The 26,415-nt window shown below is 46.2% G+C and overlaps 1 protein-coding gene across 1 annotated transcript in view; it reads left to right on the forward strand.

Annotated features, from left to right (window-relative positions):
- RERE (arginine-glutamic acid dipeptide repeats) overlaps positions 1-26,415 on the forward strand; it is a gene marked incomplete at both ends in the record, with an annotated part of 115,003 nt that overhangs the window by 35,983 nt on the left and 52,605 nt on the right. The window contains 4 exons of the mRNA XM_079545667.1: positions 9,194-9,242; positions 11,977-12,101; positions 12,959-13,058; positions 23,495-23,593. Of these exons, the coding sequence (XP_079401793.1) occupies positions 9,194-9,242; positions 11,977-12,101; positions 12,959-13,058; positions 23,495-23,593 (373 nt within the window). The remainder of the gene's footprint in view (positions 1-9,193; positions 9,243-11,976; positions 12,102-12,958; positions 13,059-23,494; positions 23,594-26,415) is intronic.

Here is a 26,415-nt window from a genome sequence, read left to right on the forward strand (position 1 = left end):
GTACCTTCTTAGGCCAAGCTGGATTGCATTACAAAGCTGTATTTCCCTTTGAGTGCTTTCAGTTTGTATTGCACGTGAGGTGCTGGTGTTCCTGTCGGGCCTCTTGGTGTGTTGGGAATCCGGCTACTTGCAGTGCTTTGGTGTGCTAAGATGTCCCAAGGCCTGGATGTGAAGGAAGCCCTGTGTGTCTGCGGGTGACTTCTCTCCACAGGCGATGGGAAGCTGGTTTTGTGCTCTGGATTTTGGTTACACTCTTCAGTGATCCTCACGTGGGTTCGGTGGTTGAATAGAAAAGTCAAAAGGAGGGTTGACACCTTGAGCTGAGTGTTAATCAGCTTGCAGGCAGGTGTGAGCTGTGTTCATGGCTCTCCATTGCGGAATATCTCCTGTGAAGGGGCAGCCAGCTGGGACAGAATGTTCTTTTTACATTCAGTCTTCAAAATAATTTGTTAGACAAGGGGGATATTAGAGAAGGGAGCCGAGTGAGAGGACCTATAAATCTGATTACTTCATTGTCTGCAAGGAGAATTCTATTAGAAGCCTGAATCAAGTTTCTGTTCCTTCTCCTGTCAATAGGAAACACGGCAGATGGAATGCAAGTTTCAGGCCTAGGAACAGATGAGAAAAGTGTGTCTTAGGAAGCCAGTAAGGAGTTGTGTGCGATTTGCTGAACGCCCTCCTCTAGAAAATAATTGAAGTTCAAGAAGAAATTTACATCCACAACCAAAATGCAAACAGACTAAAAAGGAGCAGGGAGCTCTTGTGTTTCCATTCCTCTGGTTACATTTTAGCAGTCAGAATATTCTGATTCTATGTGTATTGCGGTGCCCAGGGCAGTGAGAGGGGTGAGACAGCCACACCTATCCATCCTTATGTCTCAAAGCGCAGCCTTGAAATGAGTTCCAATTATGCTTGCACTTAGTAGAGCATTATGACAGTTTGTGTCGTGGTTTGTTTACACAAGGCAATTTCTGCAGCATATATTAAGTGCAATTTGGAAAAAGAAAAGAGTTTAGCGATTTTAAATACCATCAGGAAGGTGTATGAAGTGCAGGTCTGTGTGTATGGTGTGCTCCCAGGGCAGGGAGCAGGAGGTGCTGAGCTGTGGTCATTGTGCCTGCTGGCTCACAGCACCCTATGACGGCCTGTGCTGCACGTTGGCTCCTTGTGTCTATGAGGTTATCTCTGGATGAAATAATGGCAGACAACTCTTTCTCAAGTACACGTTGTCAACTCAAGCACAATAAAGCAATCCAGAATGAGAAGAAATGAATCCAGAAGTGCCTTTCGGCTGTCACCGAAGAGGTTCAGTACTTCTGTGCTCCTAAATCTTCTGACTTAGAAGTGCTCTGCAGGAAGGGGCTGTGCAGAATGTATGGGGCAGCTATGTTGTTCTTGTCAGTAGGTGGGGAAATGTGGTCAGTCTGCCTGTGAGTTTGCTGCCTTTCTCCTTTTTGGCAGAGGCTGTGTTTGAGCTAAGTCCATCTTTCCTGTATGCCAGGGCCCAGATCCTTGAGCTGCTCAGGGAGGGTCCAGCAGGTCCTGTAGGCGCATGGTAGCTAATGCTTGGTTTGCTTGGATTGGTTCTGCATCCTCAGGATGGGGCAGGGGCAGAGGGTGGGCAGCAGGAAGCTTGGGGTGGCAGTAGGGTGGGAAGACCCAGAGGTGTATCTACCTGGGGGAAGAAATCTGTGATGGTTCGTGGCCTGGTTCACTTTGCTTGGTCTGAGTTGTTTTGTTTCTAAAAGTTTGTAATCACCAAACTTTTTGTTCCTTTGTAGTCTGGAAGTAAACTCAAGCATCTGGTCTGAAGCGGAGGCAGGGATTCTCATGAAAGCATTTTATGCCATGGGGGAGAGGGGTACGATTAATTTCTTGCACATACATAGCTAAGAATGTTGCTCATAATCATTCTAACGAGCAGGAATGGAAGCATGCAGGAGGAAGTGTCAGCAGAGCGCCAGGCTGGGCAGCTCGTGGGGTGATAGCATGGCTGTGCTGCTGGCAGTGCTGCTCCCAGGCCGTCACAGCTGCAGGGACAGGGAGAGAGCAAAGGCAAAACGAAGGGAAGTAGGGGTAGAGCGAGGGAGAGCGAAGGGGAATCAGCGTGCTGCTGCATTTACGCTGTGTGTCGCGATGTGAAGCTTCTGTCACTCGTATCTCCAAAAGCCTTTAAGCTGTTTAACCGCTGCTGTTTTTCAAAAGCCAATCATGAACCCGAATTTAAAAAAAAAAAAAAGAAAGTAAAAGCTCTTAAGGCGCGTCTCGGGCTCAGCGCGTTGGCTGTCCCAGAGCCCCTGGTGAAGGCCCCACTTCCCTGCACACTAGCTTGGCTGGCGGAGCTGCAGCCTTCTCCTGCTGTATGCACGGCACCAGCGGGCTGAGATTGATTGCGTGGGGAGCGGCGTGCGGCCGAGGGAGGGTCACAGCACATGCTCAGTGCCGGCAGTCCGAGGGCGAAGTTTCTGCGTTCTGCGTGCAGGCTTAGGTCATAGCACAAGCTCAGTGAAAGCTCGCTGAGGTCTCTCAGCCTGCATGTGCCTCCATTTTGAGTTGGTAGAGTGGAAAAGGCAGAGTTTGAGCTGTTAAGTAGGAGGTTCAGGAATACATCTGAACCCACCAGAGCCTGTCATAGTCATGGATGATCCATTCAGCCCCTGCAGGTAGGCTGCATCACTCTGGCCTCCCCTAAGCAATGCTGATTTTTGCTGTTATTTGTGACTTCTGCAATGTTTATGAAATCATGTCCTTCTTATTGCATGCTCCTCAGAAGCTTGTAATCCCACCAGCTTTGCTGCACAGCTCTGCATGAGGGCACGGAGCAGGGGATCTGCTGGCGCAGGGGTGCATGTAGCAAAATGCTGGAGCTGTCTGCGCTGACGGCTTTTCTCCCCCCCCTTTGATTTTTTCCCCCCCTCCCTCGGTGGTGCAGTTTGCATTTTGGCCGTGCTGTCTGCATGCCAGCCTCATGGCATCTATGCTGGGAGCTGCCCAAAAAGGGGATGTCCGGGCCCTGCAGCATTCTGGGGGGTGTCGGCCCTGCTGCCGTTCCTCGGGGGATCAGAAATCCCAAAAGCAGCGTGGCTCTGCTCGCCTGTCAGCTGCATGCAAATAACACTTGTGCATCCTAAATGTGGTGATGTTGTTGTATGCAGTGAGGTGCTTGGCATGTGGCAGCTGGGCAAGCTGCAGTCTCAGAGGGCTAGTTGAATTTGTAGCCTCCTGAATGAAGGAGAGGGCTCTGGCTCTGTGCAGTGATAACGTGCCTGCAACTGGCTGTGAGGTTTGTGTGGGGCCAGACACAGCCACAGCAACTTGTTGCTGCTAAATGGGATGTGGTCTGAGGGGCTCAGGTGAGCGGGAGCAAGCTCAGCTCTGCAGCAGGTGCAAGCAGGAGGGCTGGGGCAGGGTGAGCAGGGAGAGCTGTGCTGTGATGTCGGGCTGCAGGCTGACCTGTCACTGCTCCACCTGTAGTCACTGCTGGACTGCCTGCCTTGTGTTGGAGGGCAGGCGGTGACTGATGAGCAGGGCTGCTAGGTTTCATCTGCACTGGTGCTCTGTCTGAAATAACGTTCCCTTCTCTGTTTGCCCTTACGGAGTGCAGAAATGCAGAGTGCTTCACACGGTGTGGATCACTGCTGATATTTGTTGCTGGCTGAAGCAGAGCTGTGCTCATAATTATAGAAATGATGTTTCCCCTGAACTTCAGCCTGACTGAATCGCTGCAGAGTTGTGTTGCCTCCGTATGCCTGGGAAGCATTCTTATTCCTAATAAAGGAGCCACTCAAATGCATCCAGAAACACAACGCTGCTCTGCAGCTGCACAGGGATGTGGCATCTTGTGTCCTTACATTTCATTTTTATGCTCTCTTGTATGCAGAAGGGAAATATGCGAGGGATGGGGGCTACCAAGTGGTCTGCTTAGTGCTGCTCATCAGTGAGTGCATGCTCATGCATTTAAAAAGGATTGGAAGAAGAATGCCAGTTTTAACTTGAAACGAGAATTTGGTCCCGCTTATTTTTACAGGTTGGTGGTTAAGTTAAAATAGCACAGGTGGACAAAGATGAGAGCACCTCTAGGCTGTTACAAAACCAAATCTGTTTGTCATGTTCAAGTATGGCATCGGGCAAAGCGAGTGCTGCTGGAACAATCTGCCAAATAAGGCATCCTTTGCTTAATTGCACACACATGGGAGCTCGTGGGCACGACGTGGTGCTGTCAGCTCCACCAGCTCCCTGCTGAACCATGCCTCTGGTGTCAGAGCTCCTGAGGTTTGCACAGCCTGCCTGCTCTGGGCTGCCAGTGGTGCAGAGGCCCTCTGTCCTTGCTCAGATGCCCCTGTGCTGCCAGCAGAGCCTGTTGGCAGAGGTGTGCTGGTAGCTGCAGCTCCACAGGGCTGTCTGAGGTTGCCCATTTCTCTGGGTCGCTGCTTGTATTGCATTCTTCAGGTGAAGGAATGCTGACCAAGTTCTTGATAGTCTTATTTTTTTATTTTTTAAATTATTATTATTTCTGGGCTTTATTTTTGTTTCTTTCCAAACTCTTTATCAGTATGATTACCTCTTCCTTCTGCCTTCCAGCTCTCTGGGCTGTGATTTGTTTTAATTAGGGCTTTGTATTCCCAACCTGTATGGTAGAATTTGGGGTTTCCACCAACTAATTTTTCTGGCCTTGTGATCAAAGTGCTGATGTCATCTCTATTTGGAAGTAGGCACGTTAAAGAGGTGATCAGTGGAGGCTGCAAGCACAGCATTACCCATGTAGGTGATTCCTCTATGGAGAGCGTGCTGGTTTCCTCCCAGTGACTTGCCCTTGGCCTGGCTGTGCCATGATTGCTTCCATCCTGCCTTTTTGCACGAGGATGGTGCTTCTAAAGACCACGTAACCTTAATTCTCAAGGAGGAACCTGACGCTGAAATAACACTGTGCAAAAGCTTTCCCTGTTGGGCTCAAACATCTGCAGCCACTTCCTTCCCCAGAGAGCAGCAGGAAGCACAGCCCTCTGCTTCCCCCAGGCTCTCCCTCTGCAGTCAGCAGGCAGGTCTGAGCTCGTGCAGGAGATGCAGATGTTGGTGCAGGCATATTCGTTCCTGCTTTGGATTGAGCAATCACCAGAGGCGTTCCCATAAGAGTTGGTTTGGCTGAAACACAGGTCTGATTATTATTATTATTTTTTTTTTTCAGTTGGAACACAGAATTGCTTATGCAACTCTTTATTATAACATGCTCTGCTACAAACAAGTCCTAAACCAAACTTGACTTCCCATGGCTGCATTAGCAAGAGTATTTTCTGAGCGTTGTGGGACTCCTAGAAAAATGTGGCTGCAAACAAACCCTGTGTTAAGACAGGAGCAGACTGGACACATGAAGTTATGCAACTCGACATGAAATTTCTGATGGTAGGAAATAACTGTAGGAAGAAGTTAGCAAGCTGTAGTTCAGTCTCTCAGCAGATGTCTGGAGAAGGCAGCAGGGCTGTGACGTGGGACAGAGCTGTGCTGGAGGCTGCTTTGCAGCACTGCTACGTCCCACGAGTGTTGGTGCTGCAGAGCAGCAGTGCCTGTGCATTCTGCACCATTAATGCTCAGCAGGCAAAGACGTGCTGCGGTGTGAGGCCTGGCTGTGCTGCACAGGGCAGTGTGAGGCAGAACATCCTGCCAGGTGGGGCTCTGGGGGGGGAGGCAGCCACACTTCGAGCCCTCATAAGCTCATTTGTGATCACCATGGTTGGACTGCAGTCATTTCTTCGTCCCTCTAAAGAGCATTGGGGTGGGGAGGGCTGCTGCTGAGGTTGTGGCACTCCTGGTTTCCCATCTTCAACTTCTTTTTTGTTTTTTTTTTTTTTTTTAGTTACTTTTGCATAAGTGATGTGGACCTGTTGCAGTAGGGAATGGGTTTTAGAAAGCAGGTTTTGAAAACCCTTAGAGAGAGCTGTGCAGAAGATGAGAAAAATGAATGCATTTAAATCTTCATTCTGAAGCATCCTTCTAGCATAATTACAGAGCACCTCAGTGCGTGGGATCAAAATGATTAGACCAGGAATGGCACGGGACGCTGCTCCATCGCAGGGCAGAGCAGTGCAATTAGTGCATGGCACGTTCCTTGCTGTACTTCGGTGGTAAAAGGGAAAGCATGAAAGCAGCAGCAGTGCCATTTCAAAGGCTCACCTGGGTACGTGTGACCCCTGACCTGGGAGGTCTGCTCCCTGCCTGCTGGCTCTCAGAAGCATGGAGCCTGTGGGGTGTGCTGCGCTGGGGCACTGCCTTGTGCTCGCATCGAAGGCGGCTCAAAGCTGGGGCTGTGCAGAAAACTGCTGTGCACGAAAACCCACAAAAGCGTTTAGCTTCTGCCTCTGAACTCTGGGATTTTGCAGCAGATTTGCAGCATTAAATTCCATATGGCTGTGGCAGTGCAGTAAGAGCGGTTGGTGCTGCAGAGCCTGATCCTGAGCCATCCTCACTGCTGGCCTGGCTGCTCCCTGGCAGCTCAGCCCCTTTGCTCACCATGCCACGGTCCTTCCCTGCGTGATGAAGGCAGGTGACCAAACAGGGGATGATAGGCGTGTTCCTTCACTGCAGGACCTGTTGTTGGCAGCCTTCCTGCTGCTCCTTTCTCTGCTTCACCTCTGAACTGCTCTCTGCAGTGCTGCTCTCGGCCCCGACCCTCCAACCTCCCCTTTCCTTAGAACCACAGGGATGAAGCCTTTGGAGCTGACCCACGTCGCTGTGCTCTGCTGGGATCAGTGGGTGCTGGAGCTGCCCTGCTCTGCTGGAGAGGTTTCTGCCTCTTTGATATTCCGTCGCAGGCTTCCATCTCTCCCTGACCAGCCCCTGTTTACTTTTCAGAATACAACGTTGCCATGGCAACAGGTTACTTTTCAAAGGGAACATCTTGTCATTATATTTAATCCACTGCAGCTGAAGAGGACTGAAATATTAAGTTGTTGTTGCTATGGATACTGCTTTGTTACATCGGTTTCTTTTGTGTCAGATTTCATATACCGTGTTGGGTCCTCTTTTTTTCCTTCCCATAGAATAAACACGGATCGCCTCGCCATCATTATTGTAATTGTGCTCCACCAATATAATTTGGCTTACAACTCTATGGTACGTTTTAGTTTCCATAGCAAGAATTTTTCTTTCCATTTGCAAATCCGTTCCTGGGGAGACAGAAACTGTCTGAAAGTATTCGACACGTTGTGCCCCCTTGCAGCAAGCAGCTCCCATGGTCTGACCACCCCCTGCCCAGTGCTCACTGCTCTGCACAGCCCTTACCTACCTGGGGTCCCCTTGGGGTGGGAATGCCATCAGCAGATGCTGAGTTGGGTGATGGGGGCACACAGGGCCGTTTCTCCCCTGCCACAGCATTGTCACAGTTACAAGAATCACCCCATCCAAGATTTTGCTGTTATCTTTGCAGTTCCTCGTAGGATGCTAGGGCACGTGCAGTCTCGATTCTGTGATGCTGCATTATTAACATTCAGTGTCATGCAAACGAAGGAACTGGGAGTTGGGGGAGAATTTGGAGTGTTGTTGTGTTTTGGTTTTTTTTTCCCCTACCTAAACCAAAAATTGTGAACTTTGCACAAATATGTTCTGTTTTTCAGCAGCCTTTGGCTTGGGTGAAGGATGGTAGCTGGCAGGAACTGCACAGACATGTCTCAAGCCTGACTTGCAGTGACTAGCAGAGATGTGTATGGCTTTAGAACCCTGCTTGGGAGTAAAGCAAGAGCATCAGCATTTGTTGTTGCCTTTCCTTTCGTGCCTTACAGGGAAGAATTCTCACACATTACAGCTGTAAAAGTGCACATTTCATTTATAACTTGGTTGTAAATACAAACCCTGCTCTCTGAGTTCAACCATTTCCCTGCATAACCTGAAAACAAAAGTGTCAGGTCACATCTCACACAAGTATCCATTGGAGAAGGTTCTTTTCAGGAGCCTTCTGGCAATGCTGCTGGAGAGCAGGTTGGTGGACCAGGACGGCAGGCAGCATCGTGCAGTCACCACAGCATAGGGCTGAGTTACAAAACCAGTTTCAGTTCCTGCCTGACAGGTCCTCCTATCCTTCTCTTTGATAAGGTCCATTCACATGCACTGCTGTAGCTTCCCCACTTGGGAATAAGATCTCAGAATGATCCGTGAGGTGAAGCTCAGTGTGCGCTTTCATCTCAGAACGTCAAAGTACATTGCAGGTGTTCACAAGGCACGCAGATATCCATGTCAGAAAGCCCTCTGGTTTTAACGTGTAGCAGTGTGTGCTGCTCTGGGTGGTTAGCCTGGTGCAGGGCTGGCACTTTCTGGTTGTGGGTTTGAATTTCTGTGGTTTAAAGTAAACCATTTCTCTTCATCACTTCGCATCACCACGAACGTAGCAGGGATGAATAAGAAATGCTGGTGGTGTGCTTTCCTGCTGTCTATATGGTAATAAAGGGCAGACTTCACTGATAAAGTTCAATTCATCCTCGGTTCAATGGTAATTCTGTACAAAACATGGGAGGAAAAATGTGTTTTATTATTCGGAATGACAGAATAACTCTTGAATGGTTTTCCAGAGCTCATCTGGAAGAGGGATTATTTTTTGCAGATTCTGCTAACACAAAACTCCGCTATTCAAACATGAACAACTCAAATTACTCCTTAACAGATTATTTAGAAAGAAAATGTCCATAAAAGGGTTCATAAGGAAGGCATCCATCCCTGTGTGCTTGTTGATAGCTTGTGCTTTGCATGTCGTCTGCGTTCGGATTTGGCATTGCAGTGGGCAGTTCTGGGGTTGTAGCTGTAGCAGAGGTGAGGTGCTGGCTGGGCACTGGGGCACTGGGAGGGCTTGTAGAGGCTCTCTGATATCAGTGTTATTCCTATATTGCATGGAAACACGAGAAAGGAGGAGATGTGTGTTGCAGCATCACTGCCCGATGCTTTCCTGCTGCTGTGGTTTCACGTCGTGCTTGGGAGTTACCTCCACCTTGTCCTAACAGTGGGACTGAAAGTTCCAGATTTGTCCTGTTGCTGTTTGCCATTTGCAGTGTGGCCTGTCGTGTTCCTGAGTATATCTTTTTCTTTTAAAGAATGTGTTATTTTTGCTTCTTTTCCATTTGCATTGGAAATACAATGACAGAAATGCAGGCCATTATCCCAGGTTTCATTAATCATAATTCTTTCTCATTACTGGTTTTTCTTTTTATATTAGGAGGCTAAACAGTACCCAAGGTGAAATCAGAGTTGGACCCAGTCATCAGGTAAGGGATTTTGTTTGTACTTGAATAGCTGCAGGACTTGCTGCTAGGCACTTACCCTGTTCAGTGCACACTTAGAATTGTATTGGCTCAAAGACAACGAGCTTCTGAGCTTAATCATGAGTTCCTTAGAAGTCCTTAGCTGACGAGATTATTCAATGTCAAATGTTGCTGCTGACGTGGTTTTGTTCACTAGTGAAAGTGTTGGATCGATTCCAGAATCAGGTTGAAGGAATCTAAATAGCTGCTGGAAGTTAGGAAGGAAAGAGAGCAGAAAGCAGCTATCGTGGAGAGAGGAGTGAATGCATCCTCAGCTAACTTTCACCAAGCAACGTGTTAGTAAATCACTGAAAAACGTTTTAGTATTGGTTTCTAATTATATGCAAAGTAGTTCTTTTAATTTTTTGTTTGCACAATAAAGTAGTTGAGTTAGGAGAATGCTGCCTGGGACGTTTGAAGTCTCTGGAGTCAGTGGAGAGCAAAATGAAGTTCTATTAGAAGTGAACAAAGAGAGTGCAGGTTTTTGAGAAACACAGGATGAATTTCCAGGGTTGGGAGACTTCAGACCTGCTGAAGATTTTCCTGAACCACGAGTGTGTTGAGGTGCACGTGCATACCTGCATGTGTCCATCTCTCAATGCAGGACACAGGCGTGCCCCTTGTTAGAGCTAACACTGCCCTAGTGCAGGATTCCCTGTGCTTTGTTCTCCCTGCTGTGTGTGTGGCTGTGCTCCGTGCAGGGCTGCCTGTGGCTTTGCATCTCCTCCTTGACCTGTGCTTTTGTTTGCAGCCTGTGCATGCTCCCTTCATTTGTCTGCATGTCCAGCAGGGATTGAGCAACCGTGGTGCTTCAGCACAGAAATCAGTGGGACCGTGTTGTGCTTAAAGAGAGCAGTGTGGCAGCTGCCAGGGACAGACCTCTTTCTAAACAGGCCCTATGTGCTGGCAGCTCCATGCTGCTGCCTCCTCCTTCAGGCAGGAGGTTTGCTGCTGCCCACTTCTTTTCCCTCATCGTTTGGATGTAGAAGAGCCTAAATTCTTTTCAGCTGGGAGGCATGGCGATTCTGGGGGATCGCTGCCATGTATTTCTGACATGCACACTCAATAGCAAGCCACATTTTATATCTTTCTTGTATTTATCAGAAACTTTTTATGTGATTATAAAATAAAGGTACTGTCCAAGTGCTGTGTTTTTGCATCCACATGTTTGGGATTCATTTTCAGTCTTGTTTAACGACTATTGATAGGAATCGTTTGTGTAACTCACGTGACATCCTCCAGGGTGCTTTGTAAGAGGAGGAGAGTTCTTGGCAATTGAATCTGTATTATTATTTTCATCACTCATAGCAAGAGTGCTGTAAACGATACCTCCGAAACGACTCTGATTTCAAACTGTCAGGTAATATTTTGGCAGGTAGCAATCAGGCATACTGTGAGGTGTAATTATCAGGTGCAGGTATGGATGGAAAAATATGCAGAAGGAAGGTCCACCGATACAGAATACTTCTGCTGGCTCAGTGTTTTAAACTTCCACACTACTTTTATTCCTGTTCTGATCCATACTTCTTTTGTTCTGAGCGTTGCTGGTACTGTCACCTCCAGGAGGTTCTTCAGCTGTTCCTTAGTAAGAAGTTTAATCTTCAGGATAGTAGTGGCTGGTGGTTGGATTTGGCCTCGTATGTGCAGATCCAGAAGCATCCATAACCAAACCTGAGGCCCTAGGAGTGGGTTCTGCCTTTCTTCTCCTTACATGGTGCTGTAGGGTGCTGCTCCTTTTGAGGCACATGCAGATACCTTATGCTCATATCATGGCAGCAGGCAGGGATGCACATAAAGGCTTCAGAGAGCTGTGCTGATCTGAGTGTTGTGAAGGGGAGGAGAGGGGTGGTGGATCTCCACTCAGTGTCCTGAGAAAAGCTCTGGCTAGCAGCTAACCAGAGGTGTTCACAAGGAAGCCTCTCTTAGGAGCATCTCTACGTTCAGCTTTTTCTGAGGGCACAGAAGGATGAGCAAGTGTTGGTGGAAGCACCTTGGTGCTGGAAGGCAGTTGCCAGCATGCAGAGCTGTCAGAGATCAGCCTCGTGCTGATATAAGGCTCGGTTGTAATGCATCTCTTCCAGAAGAGAAGGTCAGTGACGTGCCCACTTGCCCAAGGAAGAAGTAAAGTAAAGTACAGATTAAAGAGCAGAACATGAAAGACATCTGAACCTGTGACTTGTAATTACTGGCTATGTGTAAATGTTGCTTCTCAAATATGTTTAGTGCTGTAAGTACAGGAGGTAATTACAGGGCTTAAAAGCTGTTTCTGAGGAGGCTCTCAGCTATCTCATCCCATTGCAGTCGATGACTAAAGATGCTAATTGGGTCCCTGCATGCAGTGTATGCTTAGTGGCAGAGTTCGTTTCACTGAGCTGTCTCACTTTCAGAGAATTTCTTTTTCACTTTGAGTTCTTGTTAATTTACTGATGACTTTGTTTTCAACTCCACTTCAGATGTGCGGCGTATTTTTGACTGAGGTATTACAATAAAACACATGGTAGCCATGTTCTTGCCTTATTTCATGCTGGTACCTTGTAGCCTGGCAAGCAGAGTTGCAACAGCACCTTTTGGACAAGACAAAGCCGTCTTTCCCAGTGAACTGTCAGACAGCATTTGAGTTTTGTATAGCAGGGGCTGCATGTGTGACACGCAGTGTTAACAACTGTAATGTCTGTATGAACTCTTTTTTTTCTCCCAGGCTAAGCTTCCTGATCTGCAGCCCTTTCCTTCCCCAGATGGTGACACAGTGACACAGCATGAAGAACTTGTGTGGATGCCAGGAGTCAACGACTGTGACTTACTTATGTACCTTAGGGCAGCAAGGTAATTAGAGCCAAGATCCCCATGTCTTTAGGATGGACGTGTGGGCTGCCACATCTCTGCAGCAGTTGACTGTGGCCGTTCCTTTTTGTTAGATTTTGGTTTGGTGTGGATGTTAACCGTGCAATACAAGGGCGTGCTGGTTTGGTGATTTGGCCAGCACAGAATCTTGCTGTTGGCTGTGGCTTTTGGATTGAAAACCCACAGCCAGCAGCGTGTGCAGCATGATAGAGAAAACACATGCTATAGCACAAAGGAAGTAATTGCTAATTGTGGATTAACTGTGACAGCACAGGTAGGATCCCTCAGAGGCTATTTTTTTTTTCTGAATGAGCCTTAATTTGTGTTTCAGTCTTATGCAGACCTCTGACATGCCTGCTAGATTTACCAGATAAATAAATATTAGATTTCTAATGCTAGTGAGCCTCATAATTCAGAATGTGAGTAAATGAGTTATTATTCCTTTGTAAGAATTTAGAGATGTCAGGAATGTGCCATTGAAATCAGCTTCATAACATAATGCAACTAAATTAGCAATAGCAAGTTTGCTGTCTTTGGCAAGACTGTGCCCTTGTGCCTATAGCTTCTGTCTCTCATAATTCTGATCAGTCCCTGGTGAGTGCAATGGAGAGTCTTTAATTAATAAAACCCACTTTACATTGGAGTTATTTCCCACGCTGAGGTGACATGGATCTGCATACCAAGTGTTCGTGTGATGCCTCGTTTTACTTTACTTGTTTCTGCAGCATGTCAGGGCCTTGATATTTGTGATTTAAGGGGTAACTGTAGTGTACTGCATGACATGTGCATCAGACAGAAGCTGAAGAAAATTTCAATTTTTTTCCCCTCAAACCATAAAGGAGCATGGCAGCTTTTGCAGGCATGTGTGATGGAGGATCCACAGAAGATGGTTGTGTTGCAGCCTCCCGTGATGACACTACACTTAATGCACTCAATACAGTAAGTACACAGAACTCCTGTCAGGAAGAGCAGTCTTCCCATTTATGTCTTGTATTACTTAAAGTATTCATGAAATCTTTAGTGGCTAAAGTAGATTTGGGGATCACAATATGAGTATGATACTGGCTTAACACTGAACTTTTTTCAAATGCAAGCCACAGATCTTAACCTACAACAAGAAACTTCTGGCTGGTGCCTTTAAGATGAGCATGTGGATGTTCATTATGGGAAGCTACTGGAGCCAATTACACCAGCTGGAGTGGCTGCTCACCCAGCTAACCCTTGCCCTGGCTGTTGTTCATTCAGCTTCTAGCTGTAGGAGAACAAAGGTTATTTCACAGAACCATAGAATCCTCAGAGTTGGAGGGGACCTCTGAAGCCATCTAGTCCAACTGCCTTGCAGTGAGTAGGGATACCACAGCCCCATCAGGTTGCATCAGGGCCTCAATTGGTCTCGCTTTGAAAGTCTCCAGGGATGGGGCATCAACCACGTCTCTGGGCAACCTCTTCCAGTGCCTCCCCACCCTCACTGTAAGAGATTTTTTCCTTATCTTGGACTTGGCCGGCTGAATTCTGTCCTGTTCTCATGGCTAAGGGCTACATCTCTCATCACTTCCACTTGTGAAAACTGTGGAGAGGATGGGATGTGCCTGTTGCTGAATGAGTTTCTACCTAAATCTGTAGAGCATTTTAAAGGCAGTGGCAATGGAAATGTACAGAGCCCATGTACAGCTGGTAGGGCTGGGAGCAGCTTCAGTTCAGCATGTTTCTTGTGGAAGTGCCAAGGGAGGATATGATGCGTGGCTTCAGATTTGTTTTTAAAGCCATCCTTTCCTAAAAATAGTTTGAAGCATATTCTGTCTCGGTGTCCAGCACTGTGACTCATATGTCACTTTGCTCACAATGTCTGTGGCTCAAAAAATTATTTTAATTAGATGAAAATAAAGCACCTAGTGATTCCAACCAAACCCCATGATGCTCTCCTCCTGCATAGTGGCTGATGCTGGGTACCACACTGTTATGTCTGCCTCTGTTTGCTGGGGTTTCGTTATTTACAGTTGCATCATTTTAGATGTTAATTTATAAGGTTCTTAAAAGCTTGCAGACAGGTGTGATGACCATCAGGAATTGAGTGATGATCATTGCAACAGAGACCAGATAATCTGTTTGTTTAGAGAAAGGGCACTGTAAGCATGTTGGTCTTTGCTCTTATTAAAGCGACTGGAGCTGAATATATCAAATTAATCACTGCTGTTAAATATTCTTTACTGCTTCTTTCAGTAAAGCATCTCAGCACGTGAGACTTGCATTCAGAACATTGCAGCAAGGTTAGTGTGTGCGAGCTGTATTGCAGCTTCCAGGTGCTCAGCTCCATGATGAGGATGTCAGGTCTGTGCTTAGGTGTACGCACCTCAGTATCCCCACTCTTGTTAAAATGCTGTATTCTTAATGTGAATGTCATTGCTTGTGTAAGATTAGCTTACCAAAAGCACTTGTTTGGTTTAGATTTTATCTCTCTTTGCATTTAGTTGCATGCATTTCTTGGAGTGCATCAGTTTGGTTTATTCCAGCAGATGAGGGTGGAAGAGAATATCTAAAATATATTTCTGTAGTGTTTGTAAGAGGCAACAGCACTTTAATCCTTATTCTGCAAGATTACTTAAATACAATCAGTACACTCATGTGTAACCACCTGAAATCTAAGACGAATTTTTGTACCCCAATTAAATGCTTTTTTGTTCTCACTTCTAGATCTGCAGAGTCAAGTGTTATTTCTTCAGAGTGCACCTCAGAACTGAGACGAATCCATAAATCTCAGTCCTTTGCTCCTCTGCTTGAGACAACCAGTGTGTTAGAGATTGCGATGCTGGTTGAGAGGAGTTGCTGTCTAGTCTGTATTCTGCCTCCTCTTCAGTTTCTCATCTGCTTTACATTTTGTTTCCTTCCTTCCCCTCGGGATGGGTGCCATCTGGTTCTGGTGGCTTACTGCTCCCAAGCATTCTGAGTTGTTCCCTAACATCCTTCTTAGAGACTCAAATCTCTGTTAAGGCCAATAATCATCAAAGAGCTTTCGGAATTGGAATTTCTTTCCCCTTGTCATCTATAATAAAAGACTACTGCAGAAAATTCATTTAACTTCACTGCTTCGCTATCGAGTTTAATTAGCCCCCTTAATCCCTTGGGAGCCGTGGAGCTGTAGTTGTACTTGTAGACTTCTTCATCTGAGCCTTCCATTCATCCTGATAGATTTTATTTCTGTTCTTCCGATCCTTTTCTCTCTGTATTTCTGGTGCATGTCTATTTTAGAAAGCCGCTGCTGATTCATCTGAGGAGTGGGGGAGTTTCACACTTCTGAAGCAAAAGCATCACACAGACTCGCAGTGTAACTCATTTAGGAAGCTAGATTGTCTGTTGGCAGAGTTCTTTTGACTCTATCATGGCTTCCCTCACACATCACATCTTAACGTATGGCAGGAAGGCTTACCCTGTAATGGTTTTCTAGTCATCTCATGTTAACCTGAACAGCAAAGTCCTTGGGCCTGCGTGACGTTTGATTTAATCTTGCTTCTGGTCTGTGCACAAGTGTTGTTCTTACCTTTCCTTCCTCACGTTAAATTTTTCTGGAGAAATGCTTTCCTATGGGTGCTAGTCCTATAGGGAGGATATTCATGGAAATCAGTGATTGCTCAGAGTCCACTACTTTTGCCAACAGAATGGTTTAGGTGGGCAATTTGTTGTTCTGTCTTTCTATTCTCTTTAAAACAAGTATCAGATTTATCTGATAAATAACTTCTGAGAAAATTACCCTGCACTAAGTTGTGTTTTTGTTTAGAAATTATGGTGTGTAACCCAGCAGATTAATGGAAACAAATTGATGTGGTATGATTTCTTATTATGGAAATCCAATAAACTTCAGAGCAGCACTTGGTATAAATCAATCTTGACAAGCTACTTTGGTAGTGTTTTATTTCTGTAATAACAGCTGCAGTAGCCCCTGGAATGATTTATCATTAATTACAGCAGATAGAAATGAAGATCATGGAAGGCACAGCGCAATGTATGTGTGTGCAGATCAGCTCCTCGAGGTGAGGGTGCTTCATGGTCCAGGTGGGCTCCAGCTCCTGCTCCGTGGTTTGGCTGTTGGGATTTTGTAGCCCTCGGGGAGGAGGTTTTCCTTTGGGGTTTGTTGCCCTCCTGGTGGCTGCTGGTGGTCACACCAGGTGGGGGACAGGGCAGGTCCTGAAGTCTTTGGCTTGGATTTCCTCGTGTCAAGAGTGTGGGCTTTTTTATTGCACAGCCAGGCAGCTGAATATGGACTTTATAACGTGTGTATTTATCTCTTATTTATACTCATACATAATTTTTTTGATCTATTAAAACCTAATATATTAGTCACCTAAAGTGCATATTCTGTAAACTTCTTGTTTTCCAGTTTCAGAATTGAACTAATAATGCATGAAACCATTTTTATTGGTGAAATGTTAGGTGATGGAAACTTTTTTTTTTTAATAACTTCTCAGTTCCTCTTACCTTGAGATCTGCAGAACCGCATTGCTTTGAGCCAGAACCCTCCTGAATAAGTGAAATGGAAATGGTAATTTGAGTTTTTCCCAAGCCTTGCTTTGAGTCACTGTGGGCAATATATTGTATTCTCAGAGCCAGCATGGTTAGTGTGAAAGTTTAGTAATTAATACCCTCTAGTAATGCACTTTGTCTCCTTTACTCCTTCTGGACTCAGAGTGTGGATAGGCATCGCCCATCGTAGCATCACAGCACCATCAGAAAGCCCCCAAGAACCCCATCTGTATGAGATATCAGTGGGGATGATTGATGGAAATCATGCAGGATGGTCAGGACTTAATGACCTATTGCTTTTTGTTTGCTGTGTCAGTTGCACACTAACTGAAATGAGGAACTCCTTAGCAATCGTCCCCTTTCCAAGTCAGGCCAGTTGAATTAACTGTCTTATTTTGCTCAGTGTTGTCTTTGCAAGTGCATGGCCCACCCTAATGATGTGTTTGTTGTGAGAAAGCATCTGGTGCTGCTTGGTTCTCCACTGTACAAGGAAGCAAATGTTGTGGAATTGGCTTTTTAAATGGCCAGCTGTGATGCCAGCAAGTTTTACTTGTGGATCAATGTGTCTGAACGCATGCATGTAGCCTGCAGCCTGTCATGCAGAGTTCCAGATCGTAATTCCTTCTCAGGGTTCTTCCTTCACTGCTGCTGTGACTGGGGGCACGCATCACACGCTCCATGGCTTTGGGCAGCTCAGCCTGCCTTGTCTCCTGATGCTATGGGTCCTCTGTCCCTGTGCTGTACTCCTGTGGTGGGGAAATGAGTGGCATTAGAGCAGGAAGAAGTGAGGGAATCAGTTCTGTGGAGCCTAGAAAAACAGCTGGGAATATCATTATGCCACCTGTCCCTAGGAGTGAGTCAGAGTTTGTGTCATTTCTCAGTGCATGTTATTTTCGTTGGGAAAATCAAAGATCCAGCAGCTCTGTGCTCATAGGGTGGGAAGGTACCAGCACCTGGGTTTGTGTCCTGCTGCGTGGAAGGAAGATGAAGCAATCATCAGCTGGTGCTGTGCAGATCTCTTTGCTGATAATGTTGTTCTGGCTTCTTGTACCGCTGTGCTACACGGGAGCGTGTCATTATGAGTGACAAATGTGACAGTGTAATATCAGTGGTAGGAAATACAGTTCGAAGCAAGATGTCACCCAGACAAATTACTCCCTGCTTTGACTTGCCCTTGGACAAGATTTTCTTGTTCATTAACTACAGACAAGGTTGAAAGCATTAAAAATTACTTAAATATATGTTAGCATTTCTTATTATTAGTTTTTCTTTTGGCCTGGTCTGTGTTCCCAGCTGCTGGGGTGATGCTGTGCAGTGCCTGGTGTGCTGGGAAGCACAGCCCCTCTGGTGTGTGAGTTATGCCCATCCTTAGCCTTGCACTTAGGGAAGAAGTCCATGTAAGACCCCAGAGCTGGGATGGCACCATGGCCAAGCAGGGTCCCTGGGCTGCAGGTGGGAGGTTGGGTACCTGGGGGCTCTGGGCTCCTGTTGTCCTTGGGCACCAGAGGGAGCCCCCACAGTTCTTTGTCCGGGTCTGGCTGCTCAAGCCACAAAGCAGTCATTCTTTCCTCTTTCCTTGTTGCCTTTTTTGTTTCTCTCCTCTTCATTTCCTACCTTGTTAAGCTGGCTGTGGCTGACAGAGCTGTGCATCCTGACCGCGGTGCGCTTCAGTGAGAGGAGCGAATCCCTCGTTAATAATCACAATGTTCTGAAGCCTGCGTCGATGGCTGGTGCTTAAGTCAGGCTGTTATGTAAATATTTCCACGCAGTACCAGACAAATACTGTTCTCTTTTGCGATTCTGCAGCCGTGTCCTGCTTGACAGCACTGAAAAATGTCTTTCGACTCAACTGTGTGACTCGAGGCTGAAAATGCTCTTGCAGCATCGGTAGCATTTACCTCCTGTGTGCAGGTCAGGCTTTGTGTCTGTGCCCAATGAGTGATGATTTGTGCCTGGCTGCCGAGGATCCCTGACTTCTCGTGCTGCCCTGGAAAGGGGGGACAGATCTGCATCCCCACAGATGCGTTCTGCCTGAACAATCCCTTCTGCTTTATTGGCTGTTCTGGGTTTATTTGAAAGCAGCTCAGCAATACAGTATTACTGTATGGTAGCAATTTTTCCTTGGAGAAGAGGCCTCTGGAATCTAACGGTGTACTTAATGGACTGCAATTATTTAATATTGTGGCATGAATGCAGCCTAACTCAGATGGGCTTTTCAATGGGGATCATAATGACTGTAATTGCAATGGGATGCCTTGCCGAAGGAGAAGCTGCCAGATGCAATGCCATTCCGATCTAAAAAGGTCACAGTAAAAGGGACATTTAAATTAAGTTATAAATTACAATTGAAGAACAATATTTTGATGAGCGAGACCAGAGATGTCAGAGCTGCAAGATGTAATTCATGGGTTCATTACTGAACAGAGGTGCCTGACAGCTGAGCCATGCCAAAAGGAGAATTTATTTGCAACATCACACAGACAGAAAATGGCAGCTGAGCTGAGAGGCGGCGGTGGAAACTTGAAGCCTTGTGGTAATGTGCAGCTCTGATGCTAATAAGGCTTCCCTGTGATCCAGAGTTGTTTAATGGCTGTTGGAATATAAATGGGCTTTCAGGATATGTGCATTTTCAGAATGCCTTTAATCTAAAATCTGGTCCAGCGATGCAGAAATGGCTTTATTTTCTGTTTGAAGGTGTGAGTACATTTGTGTCGATTCCTTTTGTTGCAGTTGTGTACATACATCACAGCACAGCGGGCTGGAATTCAGATGGCAGATTTTTTAACACTGAAAACAGTAATTCTCGTGGTGACAGGATGGTAATCTCGTGTTTATAGCAATACTTGACAAGTTCATCCAGAAGTTAATTAAACCATAGGCAGTCATCATTAGCTGTTATTTATATGTTCAAGTTGCTTGCCAATAAAGCGTTTATATGTATGAAATGACCAAAGGCAATCAGCAGAGAAGGATCCGTCAGCGAGGCTGAAAGAAGCAGATTTAACTCTGGCTCTTGCCCAGAAACGCACATCTCCTTTTGCTGCATTGTCCTGGTGCTTCCTAAACCATTTTTCCCCTCTGTAAAAGTCACGTTTTCAGGGAGGTGCTGCTGGCAGAGTGAAGATCCCCTCCTGGATACACAGAGGCTTTGGCACTGCTGTGTGTTTTGTGAGGGGGAGGGAACAGAAGCACTGTTATCAACACTGCTGGATTGCCGAGGTGAAAAATCTTCTAGGTGGTGGCGTGTGCTGGGGGAAAAGCATTTGCAAGGTGAGCTGGCAAGGCAAACAGTCCTCCTGATGTTGGGATGGATGTGGTCCCAGTGCTGGAGTGAAGATGAGGAGAAAAATCAGTGCATGCTTTACAGACTTATTTTCTTGTCTTCAGGTAGGTAGTGCATACCATAGAAGGCTTAAAAAAAAAAAAAGGTTATAGAAGCTGTTTAAAATAGTGTTGCTTGAATGTTTGTGCTGTGTGTGGGCATTGCCTGGCTGCCTGCTCGTATCACTGGGGCTTATGCAGGGGTACATCCCTGCTCCAGTGGCATGGAGACTGTGCTGGTAGGTTGTGTGTTGAGATGCTCTGTTGTACACAGGGAAATGTCAGCTGTGGCAGTGGGTTTGGAGGCAGTGGGCTCCATGAAGCACTCTCAGGTGATGGCTGGCAATAGGATGTGCTGCTGGTGGCCCTGGTGTGCCATGAAATGGCTTCTGGCAGCTGGCCCTTCTGTGATGTATGTATGGTTGGATCTGCTGCACAGAGTACAAGTTGTACAGGTGCCAAATCAAATGCTCGAGTAAGTGGGAAATGATTCTGATCTAGTTTTCTTCCTTGTTCCCATTATATTACCAGGCAAAGTATCAGTGCAGTATTGGTCTCAGCTCCAAATGTGAGCCTGACTTCAACTGGTGGTAAGGGAAGAATGCTGAGGCAAGCAAATGCAGCTGTTTGTTCTAAACCCGCATTCCATATCACTGTCAGAGGTCTTTGCCAGCAGTGACCTTTCATTCTTAGAAGCACGTAACTTTCTTTAGAAAAGTCCCTCAAGCATAAGCAAATGCTGAATGCCTCAGTGACTTGCAGGAGGTGAGAGCACCTTATCAGTTCAAGAGCTGTTCCTGTTGTTACTAGAAGATATGAGCCAGTCTGTGCAGAGTTCAGCCCAGTGTGCCAATTGATTCTTTGCTGCAGCTGATGAGGCTTCCATCCCACTCGCAGGAGCTGTGCATGCAGGAGGATGCTTCTGATTTTGCAGCTGACTGCTGTCTTGTGTGGCTTTGGGCCTCTTTCAGGTGTTCAGGAGGGATTGTTTATTGAGTTGTTTTCTGGAAACTCAGCTTGCAGGTGTTACAAAGGAGCACGAAATTACTCGGGACTGAAATTCCACAGCGACTAGAATAAACGAGCTGTTATTTCCAATATAACATTGAGACTTCACAAGGGAAAGCAATTCCTAGCGTGCTTTGCACTGCAGATGGACTGGCTCTGCAGAATGGCACAGTCTGTTCTGTAGCATCCATGGGCAGAACGCTGAGATGCTGGTGAAGTAACAGGGACAATCGTGTGCCCACAATGCCACGGCCTTGCAAAGTGCCCCATTGCAGCAGGCTGCAGTGCCTGGTGTGAGATGGGCACTGCAGCCTGGGAAGTTTCCTGCCCACTTATGGCTTTTTTTTTTTTTTTTTTTTTTTTTTTTTTTTTTTTTTTTTTTTTGCAATAAGTTCACTTTCTCAATAAAAAAGGGTGTTCACAGTTGTACCAGCTAACAAAAGCCTGCAGCGGTGTGAGCGGACGAGGCAGGGTGCAGAAGTGGGCACTGCACAGATGGGTTTTGCCTCCACAGCTGCAGAGCCCTGCTCAGCTGTTCTGCTCTGTGGCTCAGAACTGGGGGGTTCTGCTGAAGGAAGCATTTTGCATGCGTCCCTCATGCCCGTGTTTTGCTGCGTGTGTCCTCTCAGATGAACTCCGTTGCCATTTGCTTTCATTCCTTCTGCAGCTTTTGTACAGTGGCCTTCAGAGTCAATGCTCAAACCTTTCTGAGACTTTATTTACTGTGACAACTGTTCAAAACTGGTTTTCAGTGGAAATTAATTGCTATTATTAGTCTCAGTAAAATAAAAACCTCGTAGGGTCAGTGATTTGCTTTTCCCCCTCCTATCTATCCTGATTCACAAGTCTTTCCTTTTCTTGATAGGAATCGCCTCCACTTGATGGTAATTAGTTGGAATGATTTCCTTATTGCAGCTTTCAGGAGTCTCTGATCCACACCACTGCGTTCAGTATGAAGACTTGGAATGGAAAAGTTGTTGTGCCCCACAGAGCTTATGGTGTGAGCTGGACCAAGGGGAAACAGGAGATCACATCCTGGAGGTGGCCTGGGTGGGAGGGCTGCAAATGCTGTCAGATGTTCATAATCACTATTTCTGAATTGGCTGAGGTACAGGAAGCTGAAGTGAGCAGCAGTAAGAAAGCAATCTCATGCTATTTCTGTTGGAAGCAGAGTTCAGGTCTAAGATTTGAGCCTTTTGACATGAGAAGAATGAGATTTTTTTTCTGCTCCTGCAGTCGGGTTTTGGTGTAGCTGCATCAATAGTGACAAAGTAGTTAATAGCTCCTCACTATTCAGTAATTTTATCTCCATCCCTGTTCGGTTCTCCAGTCTTGGGAAAAGTTCAGGAGCTGTACTTGCTGAAATGTTGCCTGAGGGCAGTGGGCTGCTGGAATAGCAGCATGGATGCTTTGGAAGAGTGGGATGCAAAGGGCTTGGAATAAATTCTGGGCAAGAAGAATAGCAGGAGGTAATCAATGTATGGAGTCATATTTTGGTTACCCAGTCTGTGGGTCAATAACTTTGGTGTGCACCTTGGTTAGAAAAACTTGCTTGTTTTTATAAACTCCCTTTATAGGGAAGTTTGCATGCAAATCATTCTTCCGCGTGGGGGGAGATAACTCAGTTTCTGTCATCCCAGCAATGTGTCTTCTTCTTTTGGATCACTTTCAGAAGACATAGAGCAGGCTCCTGACTTGTCCTCTGGGTTTCTTAAATCCCACTGTACTTGGAGGGTAGGACAGGCAATAAATCAGGGGCCTGCTATGTGTTTTCTATCACAAGTTCAGAGCTGGAGATTCTCATGGTTCACTGCTGAATGTTTTTCCCCCCAGTGTGGCTGTTTTTTCTCCTTCACCCTGATTTAAATGCCTGCTGCCTGCTTCAGACAGCGTTTGATCAAATAGCTATCTACTTTATGGTAGAAAATAGGGTACGCTGTAGGCTGTGACCATCTGAAATGGTAATGTCAACTTAGACATCCCTGGTTGCCTTTCTGTACTCCTGTACTCATCTGTAGCGATCGTTTCTTTGCCGTATATGTCTTTCAACCACGCACTGGTCTTTGCAATGCAATACAAATCTGTCAGAAGAGCTTTCTGGATGGTAAACTTGACATTGCGTGGCTTGTAATCCCTCCTGTGTGTTGGTGCTTCCAGTTGGCTGCACTGATCTAAACAAAATGCTGCTGCATAAAAGGCAGCTCCTTTTGGGAAGGAGTGTGGTGGAGCTGTGTGAGGTTTCCTTGGAGTTTCTGATGTGAAAGATACATTTTTAAAAGTCAACCAAAAATCTTCAGCGGCCTCAAATATCATCTGGGAGAAATCCAGGAAGAGGAAAACAAACTTGTTTCAATGCTGTCTCTTCTGCTAATAAAATGCTAATTACCTTCAGGTTGTTTAAATTTCAGTTCATATATCAACAGTAGAAATAACGAGGTGTAGAGCATCTCATGTGGCCCCTTGGAGTGCTTTTCTCCTATATCAGATCACTGCTGATTCCACTGAACGTTGTGTTTGTCTTTATTTTTCAGCTACATGAAAGTAACTACGATGCTGGAAAAGCCCTACAGCGCTTGGTGAAGAAGCCTGTGCCCAAACTGATTGAGAAGTGTTGGACTGAAGATGAAGTGGTAGGGAAACGAATTATATTCCCTTCAGACTTACAGTTCGTGTTCCTTCTCTTCTTTCATTTTTTTTTTAATGTTATTTTTATGGGAAATAAGGCAAATAATTTGTCACACAGGATGAAGTTTTGCACGAATCTGAGTTGGTGGATCCTCAGTTTCCAGAGATTCGTGAGGATCTTCGTTATGCTGGGAATAGGAGGGGAGGAGGTTGAGCGACTTTGTGAGGACTCTGTAGGGTAGGAGAACAGCTGGAAAACCTCTGGGCTCTCAGTTTAACTTCTGCTTTCACCTCCAGGCAGGCTGGCCCCATTCGTTAATTGAAGTAGGACAGGAGGTGAAAGCACATTACATATTGTCCCTGATTTGGACCTGCTGGTGTTGGAGGAGGCTTACAGTGCCAGCACAGGCTGGCGAAAGGGAGGTTAGATAGCAGGGTTTCCCCTGCACAGAGGTTAAGTCCCTCCTTCCCCCTCACACGAGATACTAGGAATTGTTTACTGACAATTTTAGTTTAGACAGTTTTAGACTGTTTAGTTCTTGATGAATGAGCCTTTGCCAAAGGACAGAACAAAAGAAGGTAAGACGAAAGGTGGGATCACACCATCACTATTTACGTTCAGGTATGCAGCAGCTGTCAGGCCCCAAAACTCTGCTGAAAACAGGGCAGCCATCTTATCCAAAGATACATCTGAAATAACATATGGACACGATGGATTTGGGGTAAATACCAGTGCAGTGTTACGATCTCATGGTTGGGAGCTGAGATTGCTGGGGGATTTGCACCCATTCAGTGCTGGTTCTTCTCTATAGCACTTGCAGGTAGTTGCATACCCTGTGGGTATTGGTTTGAGGTTGTCTTTTTCTGGAATTTGGGGGAGATGGTATCTGTGCAGAAATTAAGAAGGCAAAGGTGCTTCTCCTTGTGGTTGGTTTGTTCTGCAGTTTAATTGCTGCGGTTGTGAGTTTGCTGCTGGCTTAATTTTTATAGGTATGATATAATGCAACTGTGCTTATAAAAGTGAAGTGTTTGGTAGGCTTGTAAACAACAATAAATCACGTGAGGTTGGGAGCAAGTAGTCGATTGTGAAGTTGCTGGCAGCTTGTAAGCAAACCAGTTCTTATTCCTGAGGACTAAATAGCAATATTTGCTGCATTTCTTGCAAAAGCTGCGTTTTCTGGCAGTCTGGTTTATCACACCCTGTGGCTTAAGCCAGCACTCACGTTGTCTGATTGTGAGCAGAGAAATGCTTGTGCATTTGTTGCTGCCCATCAGCACAAAAGTGCTGACCGAGTTCGTTTGGATCGCAGCCGAAAAATATTGTGCATGTTAAGGCCGACGTTGAATGCGTTCAATGCAGTGGGTTTGTGTGAGGTGTAAGCTGTAAGGAGATGTGCCTCCCAGCCAGCACGCTGCACACGGCGTGCACAACCTGAGAACATGGAGAAATGCTATTTTGTAGGTCAGTAATTAGGCTGTGGTGTGCAGTAAAACAGAAAAGCAACTCTCCCCTCAGTTCGGTAAGAGCTGGATGAGGGTAGGCAGGGCTGCAGAACCGTCTTGAAGCAGGCTTGGTCTGAAATGCAACAGAGAGCCTTTGTGGTTAGGAGAGCGCCTGAAGTGGTGGAGTGGCAGAGGATGGTGTGCCAGCAGAGCAGCGAGGAGAGGATGAGTAAAAAAAACTGAGAACACAGCTTCCTAATAAGGCTGTCGGTCATCTTGTCACCACAGGGCATTTTGTTTGGGGCAGGACTGCCGGCACAAATACCTCCTGTGTTTGCTGTGTTTGTACTCGGCTGCTCTTCCCTGTGTTCTCTGCACGCATTCTTTCCGTAGGGCGGTTGAATTGTGCACTGCCAACTCCTCTTTTTCTGTGCAGAGTATTTTTCGCTCTCCTTGTGGTTTCCATCAGCTGCACTATGCGGAGAATGTCAGAGCTGCTGCAGCTCAGGGGTTTTGATCAATGTTAAATGATAGGAATAAAACCTTACAAATAAGAAAAAGCGAAGTTTATTGAGAAGTGAAACATGACTCTGAAAGCGCAGACCCTGTGAGTACAGAATAATGATCATTAACTCTATAAATCATTGTCAGTCGCAGCTCATTTTATCATATTTGTTCCTGTTCTGTTCCTTCCAAGTTTCCAGAAACGTTTGGCAGTCCTCCAGCCTCAGCAGAGCCAAAGATCAAACTGTGCTCTTATTTATAGACGGCTAAGCTCCACCTGCAGAACTTCATAGCTTGTTTGTCCCTGGCAGTTGGTAGAAAACTCCAGATTAAAGCAGCTGTAGTGCACTCCTGAGCCTTCCTGAGGCTTGCAAGGCAAGTTTCCTTGCTGCTGGCTCTGCAAACCTGAGGAAAGCTCTTCCCGTGTGACATGCAGAGTGCTACAGCTGCACGGCAACTCTACGCCAGTGTGTTTTGCAGAAGGAAAGTGGAAGACCCAGATCCAAACCGTGTCCCTGTTTGTGTTGGGCTTAATCTTTTCCTGTGGCCCAACAGGGAACTGCCTGGTTAATTTCTGTAACTTGTCTTAAGCAGGAAGGTACTGCATCAGTACTGAGCTCTGACCGGTTAATGTCCTCAACTGGGGCTGGGGGGGGAGCTCTGTGCTGTGAGAGCTCTGCTGGTGTTCTCCTTCCCACCCCAGGCTCATTTGGTTGTGCATGTGATAGCCTGGCTTTATCCAGCACAGCCCTCCATGGCACTTAATAGTATTTATGATCTAACACCGTACCAACGGCTCGCATTTATTGTAGTCAGCTTTTAACTGTTGTTGTGGACCACGTGTTGCCTAAAGACTGAGCCTTTCTTGTTAATGAAGCCT

Source organism: Tetrao urogallus (genome assembly GCF_951394365.1).
Source record: "Tetrao urogallus genome assembly, chromosome: 21".
Classification (NCBI taxonomy): Eukaryota; Metazoa; Chordata; class Aves; order Galliformes; family Phasianidae; genus Tetrao; species Tetrao urogallus.